The 20,734-nt window shown below is 36.5% G+C and overlaps 1 protein-coding gene across 1 annotated transcript in view; it reads left to right on the top strand.

Moving 5' to 3' along the window:
• The window catches only part of NHLRC2 (NHL repeat containing 2), a 62,388-nt gene that overhangs the window by 36,523 nt on the left and 5,131 nt on the right, over positions 1-20,734 (top strand). The window contains exons 6-9 of the mRNA XM_054033544.1: positions 8,927-9,026; positions 9,338-9,569; positions 10,034-10,156; positions 19,580-19,789. Coding sequence (XP_053889519.1) covers positions 8,927-9,026; positions 9,338-9,569; positions 10,034-10,156; positions 19,580-19,789 — 665 coding nt within the window. The remainder of the gene's footprint in view (positions 1-8,926; positions 9,027-9,337; positions 9,570-10,033; positions 10,157-19,579; positions 19,790-20,734) is intronic.

Below are 20,734 nucleotides of genomic sequence, written 5' to 3'. Positions count from 1 at the left end.
ATAATTCCTAAATTGGCAGTGTTTTTCCATTTAGGCATCAGAAGGGAAAGTAATCGAGGAGAGACTTGGCACAGAGTTGATAAAGTTTTGTGTGGTCAAGTAGTCAGCTACTCTGGCATGCTTCGTAACAATTGCACAGCAATCAATTTAAGCTATTAACTTCTATTTACTGTCCTTTATCAAGCCAAAAGAGTGGTGTTTAGGGGATAAAATTGGTGTTTAAGGGGTTATTAAAATACCTTAGGTTCCATTAATAATTTATATGTACATAATAGAAATATGTTACAAGAAAAAAATAGGTGTTTTAATATTACAAAACTGCCTTTTACTAGAAAAAAGATCTTTTGAACAGAAATAACAAGAACAGGAGTACTTGTGGCACCTTAGAGACTAACAAATTTATTAGATGCATATGCATCCGAAGAAGTGGGCTGTAGTCCACGAAAGCTTATGCTCTAATAAATTTGTTAGTCTCTAAGGTGCCACAAGTACTCCTGTTCTTTTTGCGGATACAGACTAACACGGCTGCTACTCTGAAACCAGAAATAACAAGGAAACACTTCATTCCATAGAGTGTAATGAACTGTAAAGGCGAATTTCCAGTGACAAACTTATAAAACTTAATTCGACAGCTGTAATTTCTAATAATTTAGACTTCTCTGAATTTTGACAAAGCGGATGCTTATGATCGTTTCTGATAGTAAAATGAAACATTGGTTCTAGCAAAGTTTTCAGCATATCAGAAGGTAAATTTAATATTTCCCAATCTGCAAATTTCACAATGTACTTTGTAAAATATTATAATATTTGTACATGTGATGATGATTGCATATTCTGTTTTCCACAGTCAGTAACTTTGTTCTGTTAATCATATTCAGACTGTGATTAGAAAACCTAAACAGTGGGCATTAATAAATTGATTGTGAATTAGATTCCTAAGCACTGTTCTGTACTGTGAATGCCAGATGCATAGCTGCCAAAAATAAACATGCTTGGCAACTCCTAAAGAGATTTTAAATCATCTTCTGTTGTTCTACTTCGATAATAAAAGTTCTTTGGAATACTAATTATCTAGTTTAAGGGGAAAATCACCATTATTGCTGCTCAAGAATTTTAATACATTTTTAAAATAGTATCAAACAAGATATGTAAGATTACTTAGCTGCCTATCTTTGATTTTTCTATAGTACCCATCATTGTAATATCAGAGCACTGAAGTGTTAAGCTAGATCTGCATATTAGGGTGACATTTTGTCTTTCCAAAAGGTATTTAAAGGTATTTAAATCGGGACATCTGGTCACCCTACTGCATATTGATGTTAATAGTGGGCTTAATCAAGGATTCTGCTCTTCACCCTTTCCACGTTTTAGGAAGCAATGTTAGGTTTCTGTTTTGTTTTTTAATGCACTTTGGTTATGCTGGTAAAGATTTTAGTGAAAATTAATATTGCATTATTTGTTCCTGTTGTAATCTTCATCCTCACTGGTCCCTTCTGCAACCCTTGTTTGACATTCCTTGCTGTTTTATGTCTAACTTTGATTGAAAGTTCATCAAGTCAAGGATTTGTCTTAATTTTTTTCCCCTCCAGCGGGCCATGTGCACCTATGTGACCATACTTTGCCATGAACTTTAAGAAAAGGAATTGTATTTTGTACATGCAGCAAGGCTTTGTGCTCTTTCTGCAGCTGCAGTTATCTAACAAAGAACACTCCAAGAACTGTGCTGTTTCACACACACAGATGTTTTTTGCATGATAAAACATGATATAGCTGTTTTATCATGCAAAAAAAGCACAGGAATTTTAACTCCCCTAAAATACTGGGAAGAAAAAATCAAAAAGGACAAAATCCCCACCTACTCATAATGGTACAGTCTCAAGCTGTGACCATCTTTCTTGGATTTACTCTCTCTGGATCTGAATCAGGCTGAGGGATGATCTAAGGACTATTTTTTTTTTCTTCAGTGAGATAATCCAGTCATTTGTAGGTGTTGGGTGAAATCCTGGCCCTATTGAAGTTAACAGCCAAACTCCCAGTGACTTCAGTGGGGCCATGATTTCACCCGTGGTTCCTATCTACATATACTTAAACATGAGTGTGATCTGCTGCATGAAAGTTATTCTTTCTTGCCTCATAGGTTGGCAAGGGATGTGCGTACTGACAGATTTCTACTCTGTTTTTCAAAAAAGATAAAATTAGTAGATGGGGAAAATATTTTCAATCTTCAGTCTAGTTAGGAAATGTTAGTGCTTCCATCCAAGAGACGTGGCTTTGATTCCCAGCCTCTTTATCTCCAGACTGGAAGTAGGCATGCAGTCCCAGGACAGTGGAGGCTGGAAATTTGCTGCAATCCTGGGAATGTGATCCTTTCTGACAGAAATTGTTGTTTACTAGTTATAAAGTAAATCCTTTCCAGTCCTCCTTGCTGAAAAAAATGTGGTTATGACACAGGCCCCAATCCAGCAATCACTTATTCATGTGCTTAACTTTACTAAGTGATTTAGTCAATAGTAGCACATGCTTAAGGTTAAGTATGTATGTTCATGAATGTTTGCAAGATCAGGGCCATAGACCTTAACAGTAAGGATATAGAGGAGAGATTAATGGGCGATCCCAGAAACTCCAGAAGTAAAGTGGAGATCTACTTGGAGAAAAGTGCAATTTGAAACTGTGTTGGTATAATTTTCTTCTTTTGCAAAACAAATGCTGTCTCATGAAATAATGCATCAAAAGCTATAATTTGTTAGTGAATCTTTATAATACAAGTATATCACATTAACAAGAAAAACTTCTACTTTGATATTACAAGCAGCACTAGAGATAAAACTATGCATTCCCAAATAAGGAGAAACTACGTTGGATTTAAAAGACCTTCCAAGATAGATTGGAATGTAGTGTTTAATTGTGTAAACGTAAAAGAATTACTTTGTTCTTTTTATTGGGTAATTATTTTATAATAAAGCCTTTGAAAATAAATAAATCCTCACCATACAAGGATTATAAAGATTACTTGGTATTATCACATTAACTGCAGTGAGAGTAAAGTCTAGTTCAGCATTTGGTTTCCTCCCTGCTTTTGTCAGTCTTCTTTCTATGTACTCTCCTGGTTTTGCTGTTTTTTCTAAATTGCTTCCTCTTTAAAGTAGAACACTTTTTGTCATTCGTGTAAGAAGGGTAAACTTTTGTAATATATCTGTCAGAGCACTGTATAACAAACTAAGTGACTTACTTTTAAAAATACCCACGGATATGCTACGACTGATGTTAATTGTTTTGCTTTTCTATGATAATTTTGAGATTAGAGATCTTTTCTTGTTTTTCATAATCCAAACATCTGTTCTGTTGCCATATCTGTTTCCTTTTGTTGTTGTTGTGCATCTAATAGTTGTCCTAGGAAGAACTGCCTGACTTGCATGACTACAGTTGTTGCGTATTTTTCATAGTTGTTCTGTCTCCATTCTTTGGGGAGAGAAGGACATTTCTCTATACCAATATTTCATATATTTAATAAAACTTCAAATAAATACTGATTCTTTGTTTCTCTGCAACACATTTAGTGGGCTTTACAGGCACATAATTTGAAAAGAAAGTTTAGATTTTATTATCTTTACACCACCTTTCAACGTTTAATTTTCATTGAGTAGAAATGCCTATATTTGAACAATATTAGAATTAGACTTTATAGGATGTATTTTCATAAGCTGTCAGTGTTGGCCTAACTGCTTTCACTGAAATCTGTGGGAGCTTTTGAAATCCTGAGTGCTTTTAAAAATCCTACCCCACATTCTGATTTTGGTAGAGCATCTTGGCATACTCATAATTCCCAAGCATCATGCTGTAATCTTGTAATCACCACTCTCTGTCTTGCTGCAAGAATACATCTGAAGTCTATGACTTCAACACCTCATTTTTTTTACCTTGATTTTTTTCCTCTTTTTCATAAAGTTCTTTATGGTGTTGTCCCAGTTGTTGTTCATATGCTCACTTAAATGTTTAGTTCACTTAGGACATTTGAAATGGTAATCTGAGTGTGTATTGTCACCTAGCAGGGTATTTTTTTTCTAGGTAAAGATGCAACTTTCGCATTTCTGCTTTTAGCTATGGCACTTGGGGCTGCGTTTTTTTCAGATCTTGATAGCTAAGCAGAATCAGACTTAGCCAGTGATGTTAGCGCCAAGGAAAACTTAAGGCGCTTATGGGTGATATAGGTGCTTTTGTGCTAATGTTTCATCATGTGCATAGCTTTGCTCATGTGAATAGCCTTAAAACATTAAGTAAAGGTATACTATATGTAATTGTGTGCATTCTTCCCTCTTAGTTGGTTTTGAACCAGTGCCATTCTGTGCTTCTGGAGATCCTGTGTTTCATTTGAGATGTAAATTACAGGTACTGAGAACTTGTGACTTCATCTGCTTCTCTAAATAGTTTCAGTTGTGTTGCTATTTTATGTTGAAACAGCTGCTACTTTCCACCTCAAAGCATGCTGTATTTCATTGGATGGATGAAGTGGATATTGAATAATTTATAAAATACTTTGAGATCCTTCAGAGTAAATTGCACATATAAATGTATGATAAAATCCTAAATTTTCAAAAGTGACTAATGATTGTCAATACAAAACTTCAGGTACCAAAATTGTGACTCACTTTTGAAACTTTAGACCATAATGTATTAGGATAGTAACCTATAAAATTGCTGTGAAGTTAAGCAGATACTAATACACATTTCTATAGCATATTTCCTTAGAAAGAAGAACAGGAGTACTTGTGGCACCTTAGAGACTAACAAATTTATTAGAGCATAAGCTTTAGTAGTGTATCTGCGGATACAGACTAACACGGCTGTTACTCTGAAATCTATTTCCTTAGAGAATCTCAGGTGAGCTGATAGTATATTTTCTTTCATTTTGAGGCTGGAATACAGCGTAGTGATTATTAATGGATTATCTGTGCTGGACTCCAAATGTATCAAATTTCCAATTGATTTTAAAATAGAAAAGAAGAGGTAACAATTTTGATTCTTTCCAAAAGGTATTTAAAATCCTTTGATGTATCAGATTGACAAATTACAAGAATTGACCATATCCCATTTGACTTCTTTCCAGGTAGAAAGTAATTAGGAGATGATATCCCCCATGGAATTAATATATATATCCTGAAAACTGGAATGTAATTTTTGTTAATTGTGTTGAAGCCTTTGATCAACCTAAATATATTCTCTTTAGAGTGAGTAACTCGGAATTATGATGGGGGAAAGTGTGAATAACTTATTCATGTTTGTGTGTTGTTGGCGTTCTGCACATGATCAGAAGATGACGGCATATTTAAATTTCTGTTTGATTAAATTTTATTTCAATTTTAAATAAATTTCTCTTGAACAAATATAGCTACTATAGATTAAGATTGATGTCTCAAGTGCAAGATTATATCTTTACCAGCCGGATCTATCAAAAGAAGATAGGCTGTGAGGGAAAGCTCCCCTTTAAAAATGCACACACTAAATAGTGACAAAGGAAATAATGAAAAGTACTAGTCAAGCTGATTATTTGTATGCTCACAAGTTTGTTCCAGTACAAAAGACCAAAGCCAAGTTTCTAGTAGTGGACACCAGGATGCACTCTCTGTTTTCTAACTGAAGATAGTACACAATATAGAAATTTTTTTAAATGCTGTTTACAGATCATTTTGGAAAAACTCCTTTGAGGAAGGTTAAGGAATGTATCTACTGGTTTAAAGATTTACTACACAGGTATTAACTAAATATACCAAATAAAACAAACAAGAATTAAAGTATATATACTGTGTGCTGCATAATTGCTGTCCTTACTACAAAAAATATATTTTCCTTTGTCCTGTCTTCTCCTTGCTTTATTAGTGAGAACAGTGATTTAGATATTTTCCAGTTTCTATTGGATAGATTGTGACTTGGACTACAAGCCCATATGTGAGGGAACAGGGGCTGGGGCTGGGGGAGTAAGAACCCCTTACAACTTCATGTAGGTTCTCTGGACCAGGGGTCTAAGTATGCAGTAGGAAGTGGATATTCGGTATCTGATATTCCCCCATGCACACTGGAGGAGGAGAGTGGGAAGAGGTGGAGCCTTTGCTCCATCATCAATTCACCAGCCAGTACAACAGAGCTAGTGTTGGGGGTGTAGCCAGCAGCCAATTATAACCTTCCCTAGAGGCCTAATTTGTTCCTTGTGCTGCTCCTGTGGTGGCAGAGCTACATGCCACCCCATACACAGGGCTTGTGCCAAAGCCAGAAATCTCGCGCTATATAAACAGACTATATGACTCTAAATCATTGCTGCCTGCTGTATTCTCTAGAGCCTGTGATCAGACACTTCAAATGTGGTTCAAGAGCTAAATGTAAAATTGCATATGTACTGTTTAGTAATGGCATGTGGCACTTTACAAAGCACCTTCTCTAAGCCCTTCACAAACTGTAATTGTTTTGCATCGACTCTGACACATTTTTCAGATGGAGAAACTGAAGTACAGTGGTGTTAAGGCATCCCAATAATTCACTTACAGAGCTAGGTGAAAAGAACCTGTGAGATCTGTCTATCAAATTTGGCTGTAGTTATTAGAAATCATTCCCACTTGCCACAGTACACTTGTCCATACAACAGTCTCATTAAAATATTATAGGGCAAAAATAGACATTGGAAGTTCTATTCTGCAGCAGCCCGGCTTTTTAAATGATATAGTGGCTGCTCAGTGTTGACTGTGTTCTCTCTCTCAACTGGTTAACTGATCTAGATAGAACAGTGGTAGAAATTACTTTTAAGATGCCTTCATATGCTACAGTAATTACAATATATTCCTCTTCCACTTGAAACTAGAAATTAGGAAATAAGACTCTCAAAAACAAGCTATGATCAAAGATGATGGCAGAGGCAGACTTCTCTTAAGAATACTCTGTGCTTTGGTGTACCCCCTGGTGAGTTATAATATGTTTATAATTGGGTTTTTGAACTCTTCGGCAGATCTTCCCACTCACCAACAGCTTATAGATGATGTGAATGTTAACTTTATTTCTGGAACTTTTGTTTGAATAAAAATGCTGAGTATGTGGAGGAGCAGGAGAGATTCAGTGGCGTTCTCTTTGATCAAAGTCTTGGAAACTCGTATCTTGATCCCGCAGAGGAAAGGCATTAAGAGTGCATTACTTTTTTGGTTTTGGTATAGGCCAGGAATATTCTTAGGATGGCTCACCAGTGTCAGAACACTGTTTTTGAAGTTGGAAAAATACAGAATTTTTTCTCCCCTGATGTTGCAACTGTAATCCCAGCCACATGGAAGTTTCTCCTTTAATGAAAAAGTGGGTTTGGAGTTGGAAGGACAATTTGGTGTTCCAGGTGTGACAGGCAGGCTTAAAATATTGTCTAGATTTCTTGGGTTGGTTTTGTTTTGGGAAGGTTGATCTGGTCTAACTCTCCGAATTTAGGACATGTAACTTTTCTGCAATGCAATTTGAAATATAGGTAATAAATTATTTAAATTTGAAGTTAGAGAATCTAAATGTCTGGTTGCCCTATTAACATGCCTGCAAGAGCAGAGCGAGGGAACCCAAAGTTACTGGATATTTGTGAGTTCGTGTTAGTGATTATGAGCTTTGAAATTAATTTAAAAAACTTTTAAATGTAAGAATTCCGGTATTTGATTTAATGTTTTTTTTCAGCTCTTTTGAAGGTCTGTTAATCAGTATGATTTGCAATGTTTTAATAGCTAACTGATTTTGAAAAACAAAAATTCTTAGTGCAATATGTGGCTATATATGACAGGTATGTGCAATGCAGATTAGTGCTTTTATTAGGAAGATGATAGATTGTGTGCTTTAATGCAGTATTCCTTATATTGGTCAATTTTTGTCCTTTCAATTTTGTTCTTTTTGTACAGAAACGTGCGTTTAGATAGTACTTTTCTTTATCTGTTCCTCTAGGCCTTTGATGGCTCGCATTTATAATCAGTTCATTGTGTTGATTTAATGGTGGAAATGTAATATGTTGTAAAATGAGGTGCATCCATTTAATCTAATCTTTAAATCTTTGTCATATTTTACTGGAAAATAAATAACAGGTGAGCAAATTTTGTGTCTAATTTTATAAATGTGTTGATAATCAGTAGCTTTATAGTATATAAATATTTGGCAAAATGATAGGCACAATATACCTTTTGTAAAAGCGAGTTTTAAAAAATTAGGAAATTAAGAACCACTTATCTCAACAGCAAGTTTGTCTTATTATGTAAGTGGGGACTGAGGCATATTAGCAGAGCGGTATGGGAGTGGGGTGGAAATGTGGGCAGTGGCTGTGTTTGCCAGACCTGCTTTTGGAAAAAATAGCAAATTTCAGTCTCCAGTATTGATCTGCACTTCCGAAAGCACCAAGTTCAGTTGGCTCTGATCCTTGACTACTATGAGTGATCCCATTCATTTCAGTGAGACTGCTCATGGTAGTAAACTTAAGGTTGTGCATATTTGCAAGATTGGGGCCTTAGATTTTAAAGCTAAACTAAATGAACAAATAATAAATATAAAATATAAGTGAGAGGCTATATCTCTTTACTGTTTATCTCCTAAATCCTGCAAAAAGCAGCGTTCAATGATCACTTCCAATTTTCTCACTAGCTCAGCTCTTCAATGTCTTTGCCATTATCTGGTTTGTTATTCAGTATCATTGTTGGGACACTGAGTAAAATGCATATTCACTATCAGAATGACTGCTGACTTCATTCCCTAGTAGAAGTGGTATCTTCAACAAAGATTAAAAGGTACAACTTTTTCTCCCCTAGTAAAGCTACAGAAGAATAACGGCTAAGTAACTGAAAGTAATTCACTTTTTTTCATGACCAAGGTACTTCCTTTTTGCAAATATTGCCTGAGGTCCATTCTATGATATTTATACTCATGTTTGGTAAAGTTTCAGGGACCCATGAAGATGATGTTCTATGGATAGCCATGGCAGGTACTCATCAAATCTGGGCGCTCATGTTGGAATGCGGAAAACTCCCAAAAGGAAGGTATGCCACTATAATGATAGATATTAGAAACAGCTATTTAGCTATTGATGAACAAGAGCCTTAAAACTTCAAGGAGACTTATCCTCTTGGAAAACACTTATAAATATATATAATTAAATGTTGTTTTATTTTGCATTATGCTAAATCATTTAAGTATTAATTATAAACCAAGGTGAAATACAAGTTAAAATAAAAGCAGTTCAAATACCGTTATTTTGGTAACTTATATTTACCAAACAGAAACTATATAAGAATTCTATCTGAACTATTTCAGATTTGTCTTTGAACCTGGGCACTTGTTTTTTCTTTAGTGATTTAAAGAAAGGAACCTGCCTTCGATTTGCTGGGAGTGGGAATGAAGAGAACCGAAACAATGCATACCCCCATAAGGCAGCCTTTGCCCAGCCTTCAGGTCTTTCTCTGGCTTCTGAAGAACCCTGGAACTGTATTTTTGTAGCAGACAGTGAGAGCAGCACCGTGCGAACAATCTCACTGAAAGATGGAGCAGTGAAACATCTTGTAGGAGGAGAGAGAGATCCATTGGTAATAGACTAACACACAACTTCAATCTTCCCTGCACCACCCTACCAATATTCCTCAAGCCTGATCTGGAGGAACCACTTTTAGGGCCAAGAGGGTAGTTCTGTCTCCAGGCTCTTTCATTTCTTAATTTCACTGTTTAGTGTGCCAGCACAAGTTTTGTAATGCAGATTGTTGGTCAACAAGAACAGGATGGACCAACTCATTCACAAAATCCACTGAATAACCATGCGTGACAGTGACTTTTGATTGCTATTGAAATGGGCTGGATTCACATTGGTGGCCTAGAATGCAAAGGCTCCACATCTATACCCAGTCCCCTAAGTGCTCCATTTCCCATGAGTGCATTTTTTTAAAAAATAGCCAGTTAATTTCCATTTAATTACAGTGATTTGCACTGTCTGCTGCCTTATGTCAACATTGCATAACCAACTAATTGTACAAATTTAATTAATGCACTCTTTTAGAATTTGTTTGCCTTTGGTGATGTTGATGAAGCAGGAATAAATGCAAAGCTGCAGCACCCCCTTGGAGTAACTTGGGACAAGAAAAGGAAACTGCTTTATGTAGCAGATTCCTATAATCATAAGGTAAGTCGGTGTAATATATAATGCAAAACCGTATTTATGTAACTCATTTCACCACCACCATCAGAGTCAGTTAGCATCAGAAAAGCGTGTCTCTATGGTTCAGTAACATAAAATTGTATTTTGTATACCTAAGGAAGTAAATTACATACTTTTTTTTTTTTCCTTGTGTTTGATCTTGGACTTTTATCTGGTCACCTGGTTTACTGTGTGTCTAGACATGTGTACTGACGGGCAGATACACCGGCCGGGGAAGGTAAAATAAAGCTCCAAACAACAGTTCAGTCCAAGGCCCTTTCCTCAGGGCTGGTTTTATTAACACAAAAAGGTGCAAAACAAGAGCAGAGCAATTTGGAATGCTTGGTCACAGACACCCAGAGGTCTTTTTAGCTTTGAGCAATTTGGAAAGGGGATATGCCGTCATCCATATAGCCTCCCATATCTCTGAGAGATAGAAGGGGTTGGTGGTTACTCTCATTGGCTCATTCATGGGCTAGTCATGAGGTGAGATAAAGATTTTGATGTGTAGATGTTTTATATCCCTATTTCTCTGAGTGTTGTAATTCTGCATTGATTAGATCATTTACTCATCTAAAACAAATTATTTACCCTGGCCAGGTCTACACAACTCTCTGTTGGTTAGGGTTGTGATTCTCCACCCTCCCCCAAACTTTTCTGTACTGGCAAAATCCTGATGTAGACACAGTTTTACTGGCAAAAAAGCGCTTTTGTTTGTATAGTTTCAGAGTAACAGCCGTGTTAGTCTGTATCCGCAAAAAGAAGAACAGGAGTACTTGTGGCACCTTAGAGACTAACAAATTTATTAGAGCATAAGCTTTCGTGGACTACAGCCCACTTCTTCGGATGCATATAGAATGGAACATATAATGAGGAGATATATATACACACATACAGAGAGCATAAACAGGTGGGAGTTGTCTTACTAACTCTGAGAGGCCAATTAATTAAGAGAAAAAAAAAAAAAAAAAAAAAAAAAAACTTTTGAAGTGATAATCAAGCTAGCCGAGTACAGACAGTGTGATAAGAAGTGTGAGAGTACTTACAAGGGGAGATAGTCAACGTTTGTAATGGCTCAGCCATTCCCAGTCCTTATTCAAACCGGAGTTGATTGTGTCTAGTTTGCATATCAATTCTAGCTCTGCAGTCTCTCTTTGGAGTCTGTTTTTGAAGTTTTTCTGTTGTAATATAGCCACCCGCAGGTCTGTCACTGAATGACCAGACAGGTTAAAGTGTTCTCCCACTGGTTTTTGAGTATTTTGATTCCTGATGTCAGATTTGTGTCCATTAATTCTTTTGCGTAGAGACTGTCCGGTTTGGCCAATGTACATGGCAGAGGGGCATTGCTGGCACATGATGGCATAGATCACATTGGTAGATGTGCAGGTGAACGAGCCCCTGATGGTATGGCTGATGTGATTAGGTCCTATGATGATGTCACTTGAATAGATATGTGGACAGAGTTGGCATCGGGGTTTGTTACAAGGATAGGTTCCTGGGTTAGTGGTTTTGTTCAGTGATGTGTGGTTGCTGGTGAGTATTTGCTTTAGGTTGGGGGGTTGTCTGTAAGCGAGGACAGGTCTGTCTCCCAAGATCTGTGAGAGTAAAGGATCATCTTTCAGGATAGGTTGTAGATCTCTGATGATGCGCTGGAGAGGTTTTAGTTGGGGGCTGAAGGTGACAGCTAGTGGTGTTCTGTTATTTTCTTTGTTGGGCCTGTCTTGTAGGAGGTGACTTCTGGGTACCCGTCTGGCTCTGTCAATCTGTTTTTTCACTTCAGCAGGTGGGTATTGTAGTTTTAAGAATGCTTGATAGAGATCTTGTAGGTGCTTGTCTCTATCCGAGGGATTGGAGCAAATGCGGTTATATCTTAGAGCTTGGCTGTAGACAGTGGATCGTGTGGTGTGTCCTGGATGGAAGCTGGAGGCATGTAGGTAAGTGTAGCGGTCAGTAGGTTTCCGGTATAGGGTGGTATTGATGTGACCATCGCTTATTAGCACAGTAGTGTCCAGGAAATGGACCGCTTGTGTGGATTGATCTAGGCTGAGGTTGATGGTGGGATGGAAATTATTGAAATCATGGTGAAATTCCTCAAGGGCTTCTTTTCCATGGGTCCAGATGATGAAGATGTCATCAATGTAGCGCAAGTAGAGTAGGGGCGTTAGGGGACGAGAGCTAAGGAAGCGTTGTTCTAAGTCAGCCATAAAAATGTTGGCATATTGTGGGGCCATGCGGGTACCCATAGCAGTGCCGCTGACTTGAAGGTATATATTGTCCCCAAATGTGAAATAGTTGTGGGTGAGGACAAAATCACAAAGTTCAGCCACCAGGTTAGCTGTGACATTATCAGGGATACTGTTCCTGATAGCTTGTAGTCCATCTTTGTGTGGAATATTGGTGTAGAGGGCTTCTACGTCCATAGTGGCCAGGATGGTGTTTTCTGGAAGATCACCGATGGATTGTAGTTTCCTCAGGAAGTCAGTGGTGTCTCGAAGATAGCTGGGAGTGCTGGTAGCGTAGGGTCTTAGGACAGAGTCTACATAACCAGACAAGCCTGATGTTAGGGTGCCAATGCCTGAGATGATGGGGCGTCCAGGATATCCAGGTTTATGGATCTTGGGTAGCAAATAGAATACCCCTGGTCGGGGTTCTAGGCATGTGTCTGTACGGATTTGTTCCTGTGCTTTGTCAGGGAGTTTTTTTAGCAGATGGTGTAGTTTCTTTAGGTAATCCTCAGTGGGATCAGAGGATAATGGCCTGTAGAATGTGGTGTTAGAGAGCTGTCTAGCAGCCTCCTGGTCATATTCCAATTTATTCATGATGACGACAGCACCTCCTTTGTCAGCCTTTTTGATTATGATGTCAGGGTTGTTTCTGAGGCTGTAGATAGCGTTGTGTTCAGCATGGCTGAGGTTATGTGGCAAGTGATGTTGCTTTTCCACAATTTCAGCCTTTGCACGTCGACGGAAGCAATCTATGTAGAAATCCAGTCTGTTGTTTCGACCGTCCGGAGGAGTCCATGCAGAATCCTTTTTTTTGTAGTGCTGGTAGGGAGGATTCTGTGGGTTAGTATGCTGTCAACAGATTGACAGAGCCAGACGGGTACCCAGAAGTCACCTCCTACAAGACAGGCCCAACAAAGAAAATAACAGAACACCACTAGCTGTCACCTTCAGCCCCCAACTAAAACCTCTCCAGCGCATCATCAGAGATCTACAACCTATCCTGAAAGATGATCCTTTACTCTCACAGATCTTGGGAGACAGACCTGTCCTCGCTTACAGACAACCCCCCAACCTAAAGCAAATACTCACCAGCAACCACACATCACTGAACAAAACCACTAACCCAGGAACCTATCCTTGTAACAAACCCCGATGCCAACTCTGTCCACATATCTATTCAAGTGACATCATCATAGGACCTAATCACATCAGCCATACCATCAGGGGCTCGTTCACCTGCACATCTACCAATGTGATCTATGCCATCATGTGCCAGCAATGCCCCTCTGCCATGTACATTGGCCAAACCGGACAGTCTCTACGCAAAAGAATTAATGGACACAAATCTGACATCAGGAATCAAAATACTCAAAAACCAGTGGGAGAACACTTTAACCTGTCTGGTCATTCAGTGACAGACCTGCGGGTGGCTATATTACAACAGAAAAACTTCAAAAACAGACTCCAAAGAGAGACTGCAGAGCTAGAATTGATATGCAAACTAGACACAATCAACTCCGGTTTGAATAAGGACTGGGAATGGCTGAGCCATTACAAACGTTGACTATCTCCCCTTGTAAGTACTCTCACACTTCTTATCACACTGTCTGTACTCGGCTAGCTTGATTATCACTTCAAAAGTTTTTTTTTTTTTTTTTTTTTTTTTCTCTTAATTAATTGGCCTCTCAGAGTTAGTAAGACAACTCCCACCTGTTTATGCTCTCTGTATGTGTGTATATATATCTCCTCATTATATGTTCCATTCTATATGCATCCGAAGAAGTGGGCTGTAGTCCACGAAAGCTTATGCTCTAATAAATTTGTTAGTCTCTAAGGTGCCACAAGTACTCCTGTTCTTCTTTTTGTTTGTATAGCTTATTTTGCTCAGGGAATCATTATAAACTGTATTGTCGAGAGCACTTTTTTATGGTATAACCTGTGTCTATACGATGGTTTGCCAGCATAGCTATACCAACAAACCTCTTCTACTATAGACTAACCCTACATCTCTTTCAAGAAGGGTTAGACTCTATGAATAGAGGGTGAAATCCTGGTCTTAGTGAAGTCAGTGGATATTTTGCTATTGACTTCACTAGGGCAAGGATTTCATCCAGTGTATAAACTGCCTTAATGTTTAGATTTCAAGTGATTGAGTGCTTGTTAGAAGATTTTGAAACTATAGTATTTGATACATAAAACAAAGGAATTGTCTTTGGTAGAAGGCTTAGATTTTTTTAACTGCTGCATTGGATTATATTTTGGAAAAAAAATTCATTAAATTATCCAATTCTCATTAAAAATTCTTATTACATTAGAAATTTATTTTTTCACGTACAAGAGCAGAAAATTTTTATCAAAAAATCTTCCTCTGTGGTTATAATTTTTAATAATTACATTGTTTTGCATAAAAGACAAGTTGAGAGGTAATATCTTTTATTGGACCAACGTCTGTTGGTGAGAGACCAGCTTTCAAGTTTACACACCAACAGACGTTGGTCCAATGAGAGATGTTACCTCACCCACCTTGTCTCTCTCATATCCTGGTACCAAGACAGCTACAACAACACTGCATACAATTGTTTAGCATGAACAGTTGTACCCTTAAATAAAAAAATGACAATTTAAGAGTAGCAAAATGTTACTCAAGTTAGCAAAAAATGCTGAATCCAGTAATTATTTTCTTGATGTGCCTTTAATCCTGAGTTTGCTTAAAGCATGTTAAGGTTATTTATTCTTAGTATGTCATAATAAAATAATCCTAGATAGTAATAAATTATTCCCGAAATTATATGGTTTTTTTGTTAATTTTTTTCACTTAAGCTGAAGAGTTAAGTACCTAATGTTACTCAATAATTCTCTCGTTTGCAGTGGTAGATATTTAAGTAAAAGACTCTTTTCTTAAAAAAATAGAAAAGTAAATATTTGGTGTGTATTTTTCTTCAGTACTTTAAAACAAACTTTAATTTATTTGTTCTTTTAAAAACTGTGCAAGAGCCAGGAGCAAAGCAATTTGGCAGGCTTCGTTTTTATATGTTATCGGAAACATGCCATTCAGCAACATACAGATGTAGAGACCACATTGATAGATGTCTTAGAAATACCTAAATGATGAGAGAGAGCACTGAATGAAGACCAAAAGAAGGGAAGTCATCCAGCAGGGAAGCATGAGAGGTTAACAGAAGAAAGAAGCAGTTGGGACATGTATTAAAAACAATATAAATACCCACCAGATTTTGAATTATGAGGCAGTAATTCCATCCTTGGAGTCTGGTGATTACATAACCCACTCAGACATCTCTCTTGCAGTTTACATTGCCGACCCATGAACTAGAACTGTAGCCCTGTACTCTACTTCATAGCTGACTGTTTTCTTGTTTTCTACATTTAGGACATGTATTTAGTTCACTCAAGACTAATTTCTTTGAATTCTGGCATAAATCTTTCAGTAATAAATAGCTAAAATCATGCTTTAGGAAGGGAAACAACTAGTTCCCCAGGCTCCTATTGAAAAGCTGAAAGTTTGAAGGGACTTGACAACCCTGTGATTAAATAAGCTCAGTCAATCTTTCTCCCTTCCCCTATTTTACATAGAATTAGATAAAATGCCTTTTAACCAGTGAGTTCTGGTACCCAGCACATAAATTTTCAAGAAAGTGACTTTTTCATTTCCAATTGTGATAATGAAACTACAGATGATTGTTTGAAGTGATACGTTTGTATAATTTTTATTATCCTACATCTTAATTATCTGCAAGACTGAAATGGTATTTACTGCTTATTTTGCTGTTAAATAGATTATTCTATGATTCCATTATTTTAATGTTTTTTAAATATTTACTGAGGGTCTATTTAAAATTACGCAATATGATTAAGTCAGTGCTGTAAATTAAAAAAGAAAATAAAAATAGCAACAAAAATTAAATACCGAACGTTATGAATTACAGATGTAGTATTAGCATTCATTGTTTTTTAGTCATGGCTTTCAATCTCTTCCTTCTGCTTTCTTTTATTTTTCATGTTGCTAAGAACTAGGGCTGTCAAGCAATTAAACAAATTAATCGTGATTAATCTAATCGCACTGTTAAAGAAGAATAGAATACCATTTATTTAAATATTTTTGGATGTTTTCTACATTTTCAAATATATTTATTTCAATTACAACACAGAATACAAAGTGTACAGTGCTCACTTTATATTTATATTTGATTACAAATATTTGCACTGTAAAAAACAAAAGAAATAGTATTTTACAGGTCACCTAATACAAGTACTGTAGTGCAGTCTCTTTATCATGAAAGTTGAACTTACAAATGTAGAATTATATAAAAAAAAAAAACTACACTCAAAAATAAAATAATGTAAAACTTTAGAGCCTACAAGTCCAGTCAGTCCTACTTCTTGTTCAGCCAATCACTCTGACAACCAAGTTTGTTTACATTTGCAGGAGATAATGCTGCCTGCTTCTTGTTTACAATGTCACCTGGAAGTGACAACAGGTGTTCGCATGGCACTGTTGTAGCTGGCATCCAAGATATTTACATGCCATATGTGCTAAAGATTCATATGTCCCTTCATGCTTCAACCACCCTTCCAGAGGACATGCGCCCATGCTGATGACTGGTTCTGCTCAATAACAATCTGATGCACATTCATTTTCATCATCTGAGTCAGATGCCACCAGCAGAAGTTGATTTTATTTTTTGGTGGTTCAGTTCTGTAGTTTTCGCATCAGAGTGTTACTCTTTTAAGACTTCTGAAAGCATGCTCCACACCTCATCCCTCTCAGATTTTGGAAGGCACTTCAGATTCTTAAACTTTGGGTCAAGTGCTGTAGCTATCTTTAGAAATTTTACATTGGTACCTCCTTTGCGTTTTGTCAAATCTGCAGTGAAAGTGTTCTTTAAATGAACAACTTGTGCTGGGTCGTCATCTGAGACTGCTATAACATGAAATATATGGCAGAATGTGAGTAAAACAGAGCAGAAGACATACAATTCTCCCCCAAGGAGTTCAGTCACAAATGTAATTAACACTTTTCTTTTTTCAAATGAGCATCATCAGCATGGAACCATGTCCTCTGGAATGGTGGCCAAAGCATGAAGGGCCATTCGAATGTTTAGCATATCTGGCACGTAAATACCTTGCAGTGCAGACTACAAAAGTGCCATGCAAACACCTGTTTTCACTTTCAGGTGACATTGTAAATAAGAAGCGGGCAGCATTATGTCCTGTAAATGTAAACAAACTTGTCTTAGTGATTGGCTGAACAAGAAGTAGGGATGAGTGGACTTGTAGGCTCTAAAGTTTTACACTGTTTTGTTTTTTTAATTCAGTTATGTAACAAAAAAAATCTGCATTTGTAAGTTGCATTTTCACAATAAAGAGATTGCACTACAGTACTAGTATGAGGTGAATTGAAAAATACTATTTATCATTTTTACAGTGCAAATATTTGTAATAAAAATAATATAAAGTGAGCACTGTACACTTTGCATACTGTTGTAATTTCAATCAATATATTTGAAAATGTAGAAAAACATCCAAATGTATTTAATAAATTTCAATTGGTATTCTATTGTTTAACAGGTTGATTAAAAGTGCGATTAATCGATTAATTTTTAATCTCGATTAATTTTTTTGATTTAATGGCGTGAGATAACGGCAATTAATCTTGGCCTACTAAGAACCCACTCATACTAGACTGGGAACAGAGTTGAACTATATTTAAATTTAGTTTAAGATGCATTTCAGTTAAACCAATTATTAAAACAGTTTGGGTGGCTGAATTATGTTACAGTTAAGGTTTTTTGGTTTTTTGTTGGGTTATTTTTGTTTTTTAAACTGTATTTGACCTACAAATTCTTTAATTCACTTCACAGGGGGTCCTTCTTTTTTTCTTAATCTAATTTATTTTAAATTAAAACAAAATATATGAAAATAAAACAGATGGTGTGTTTGTATGGTTCCTACCACAGCTCCTAATTAGGGCCTTTGACTGCTCCCATAATATTAAAAAAAAAAAAAAAAAAAAAGGTTTTTAAATCACATCCTACATTTGTCACACAAACATTCAAATGCTTTGCCATTCAAACCGAAGCATGTCACTTGTTCTTCATTTCTTGCTGCAGAAAAACTAATACAATGGGAAGGAAGAGTCAGTTTTTTTATTATTCAGTTTTTTTCAGATTGTTACTATTGTTTAATATTTATATTACATTAGCACGCAGAGGCCCTATTGTGCTAGGTGCTATATAAGTGTGTGTGTGTGTGTGTGTGTGTGTGTGTGTATAGATAGATAGATTAGATTTTTCAGGGCTAGGACCGTATCTATATCTATCTAACAGTCCAAGTCCCCAATCCTGTAAAGTCTTAGCATGTTTTTAACCTCTCAGTAATCCTATTGAATTTAAAACTTGCATGATGTAAAGCTTAAGCATGTGTAGAAACTTTGCAGGATTGGGGCCTAAGAAGCAAGTGGCATTTGAAAAAGGCACAGGGTGAGGGAATAAAACCAAAGATATCAAATTTTCATATACATTTGCAACTTTTAATAATAAATACAACATGTATGAACAATCCCCATCTACATGTAAACTAATTATTAAAACAGTTTTTAGTATTGTGTATGCTCAAGGCTCACAAGGTATGTTTAGAATCATAGTGACTTTTTACAGTGGAGGTATGTGTAGGTTCATGATAATTGATTAGAGATCCATTTAATAATTATTAGTATTAATAAACTTCCTAGAATTCCTGTGCTTGCACAGATACTTACAAATTGATACTGTAGTTAAATTAGCAAGATATGAGTTGGGTTACTTTTAATGTTGGTTAGGTTGCATGTTCTAGAAAAAGTGTGATTAACTTATTTACTATTTATATGTCTACATATATATTTCTAGCTTTATTTTCAGGAAAAGGGAAATTGGCCAATAATTTCAAAACTGACTAATGAATTTGGGTGCCTCAGGTTTTAGGTATCCAATCTGAGAGACCTAAAAGCATTTTAGTTTTTAAAGTGCTAAGCTTCCACCCTCAGAAAGTCTATCTTTTTTATGGGGTGTCAAGTTGGGCACTCAATAATTAAGGTACCCAAAATTGCTGGTGTCTCCTGAAAACACTAGCCAGAAGATTTTGTTATAATTCTGATAACTTTTCAAAGTTTTCATTTTGTTTTCCCTAGATTAAGTTTGTAGATCCCAAAATGAAGAATTGTGCTACACTGGCAGGTACAGGAGAAGCAAGTAATGTTGTTGGTTCCAGCTTTACGCAGACGACTTTCAATGAACCAGGAGGATTATGTGTTGAAGAGAATGGCCGTCTGCTTTATATTGCTGACACAAATAATCATCAAATTAAAGTGCTGGACTTAGAAACAAAAATTATTTCTGTGGCAAGTAAAACTTACTAAAGCTTTTTGACACAAGATTTTGTAAATTACTACTATAGGTTTTTCTTACTGTATCGGCTCACAGTGATTTTGGGTGGTATAAAATAGCGTAGTTGATGAATTTATTCAGTGCAGTAAATGTATACCCGTAATATTTGTGATAATCTGACAAACAGAAAAGCTGTCTACTTTAAGGATATCCTGTTAGGCTTAAAATAAATATTCCATCTCTGCTAGGAGTTTGGGAAGGACACTTGTGCATAGAGAAAGAAATTGATAAACTTGCATGAAAGAGTTAGAATACAGAAACTTCAGCCCTCAAGAAATAGTCTCTGTTGGCCCAATCCTGCAAGATGATGATCATCTAATCAACAACCACATTAATACAGAATTAATATGAGTTAAGATTGCTCAGCAGCTTGCCAGATCAAGTCCCAAAAGAAAGGGCTGGTGAGACCCTCTTGGTGGTATTGTTACATGTACAGTTGCCAGTGTCTGTAGTTCTGCAGTTATCTTTCTGACTTCTAGTGAAGGCAAAAGGCATATGGAACAGTAGGAATGCAAAACACAGCACGACAAAGTTCACTTGCAACAAAGACCTTGAGAATGGTAGCATGCTGTTTTTATTTCATGTGTCCATCAGTGGGGAAGCAAAATAGCTCACCACTCTCTCTTATAAACACATGTATTGCTCGTAAATATGTGTTTGTCTTATTAAATTGGATTTTTTCCAAATCCAGTACTGCTACAATGTTTAGCACGAAAGCTATTTTTTTAATGGCCTTTAATCTTGCATGAGCAAATACAGAATTTTGTGTGCTCCTGATTTCTTCACAAATAAGTGGTCAAGATAAGGCCCCTTTCAAAACTGGATTCCACCTTGTTTGCTTATTAGAAATAAGGCAAAACTGATGTGAATGAATTTCTCTGTCTGTTGATGGCATCATA

This window comes from Malaclemys terrapin, chromosome 7 (genome assembly GCF_027887155.1).
Source record: "Malaclemys terrapin pileata isolate rMalTer1 chromosome 7, rMalTer1.hap1, whole genome shotgun sequence".
Classification (NCBI taxonomy): domain Eukaryota; kingdom Metazoa; phylum Chordata; order Testudines; family Emydidae; genus Malaclemys; species Malaclemys terrapin.
Note: the sequence above shows the minus strand (reverse complement) of the source record. Positions and strands in the feature narration are given on the sequence as shown.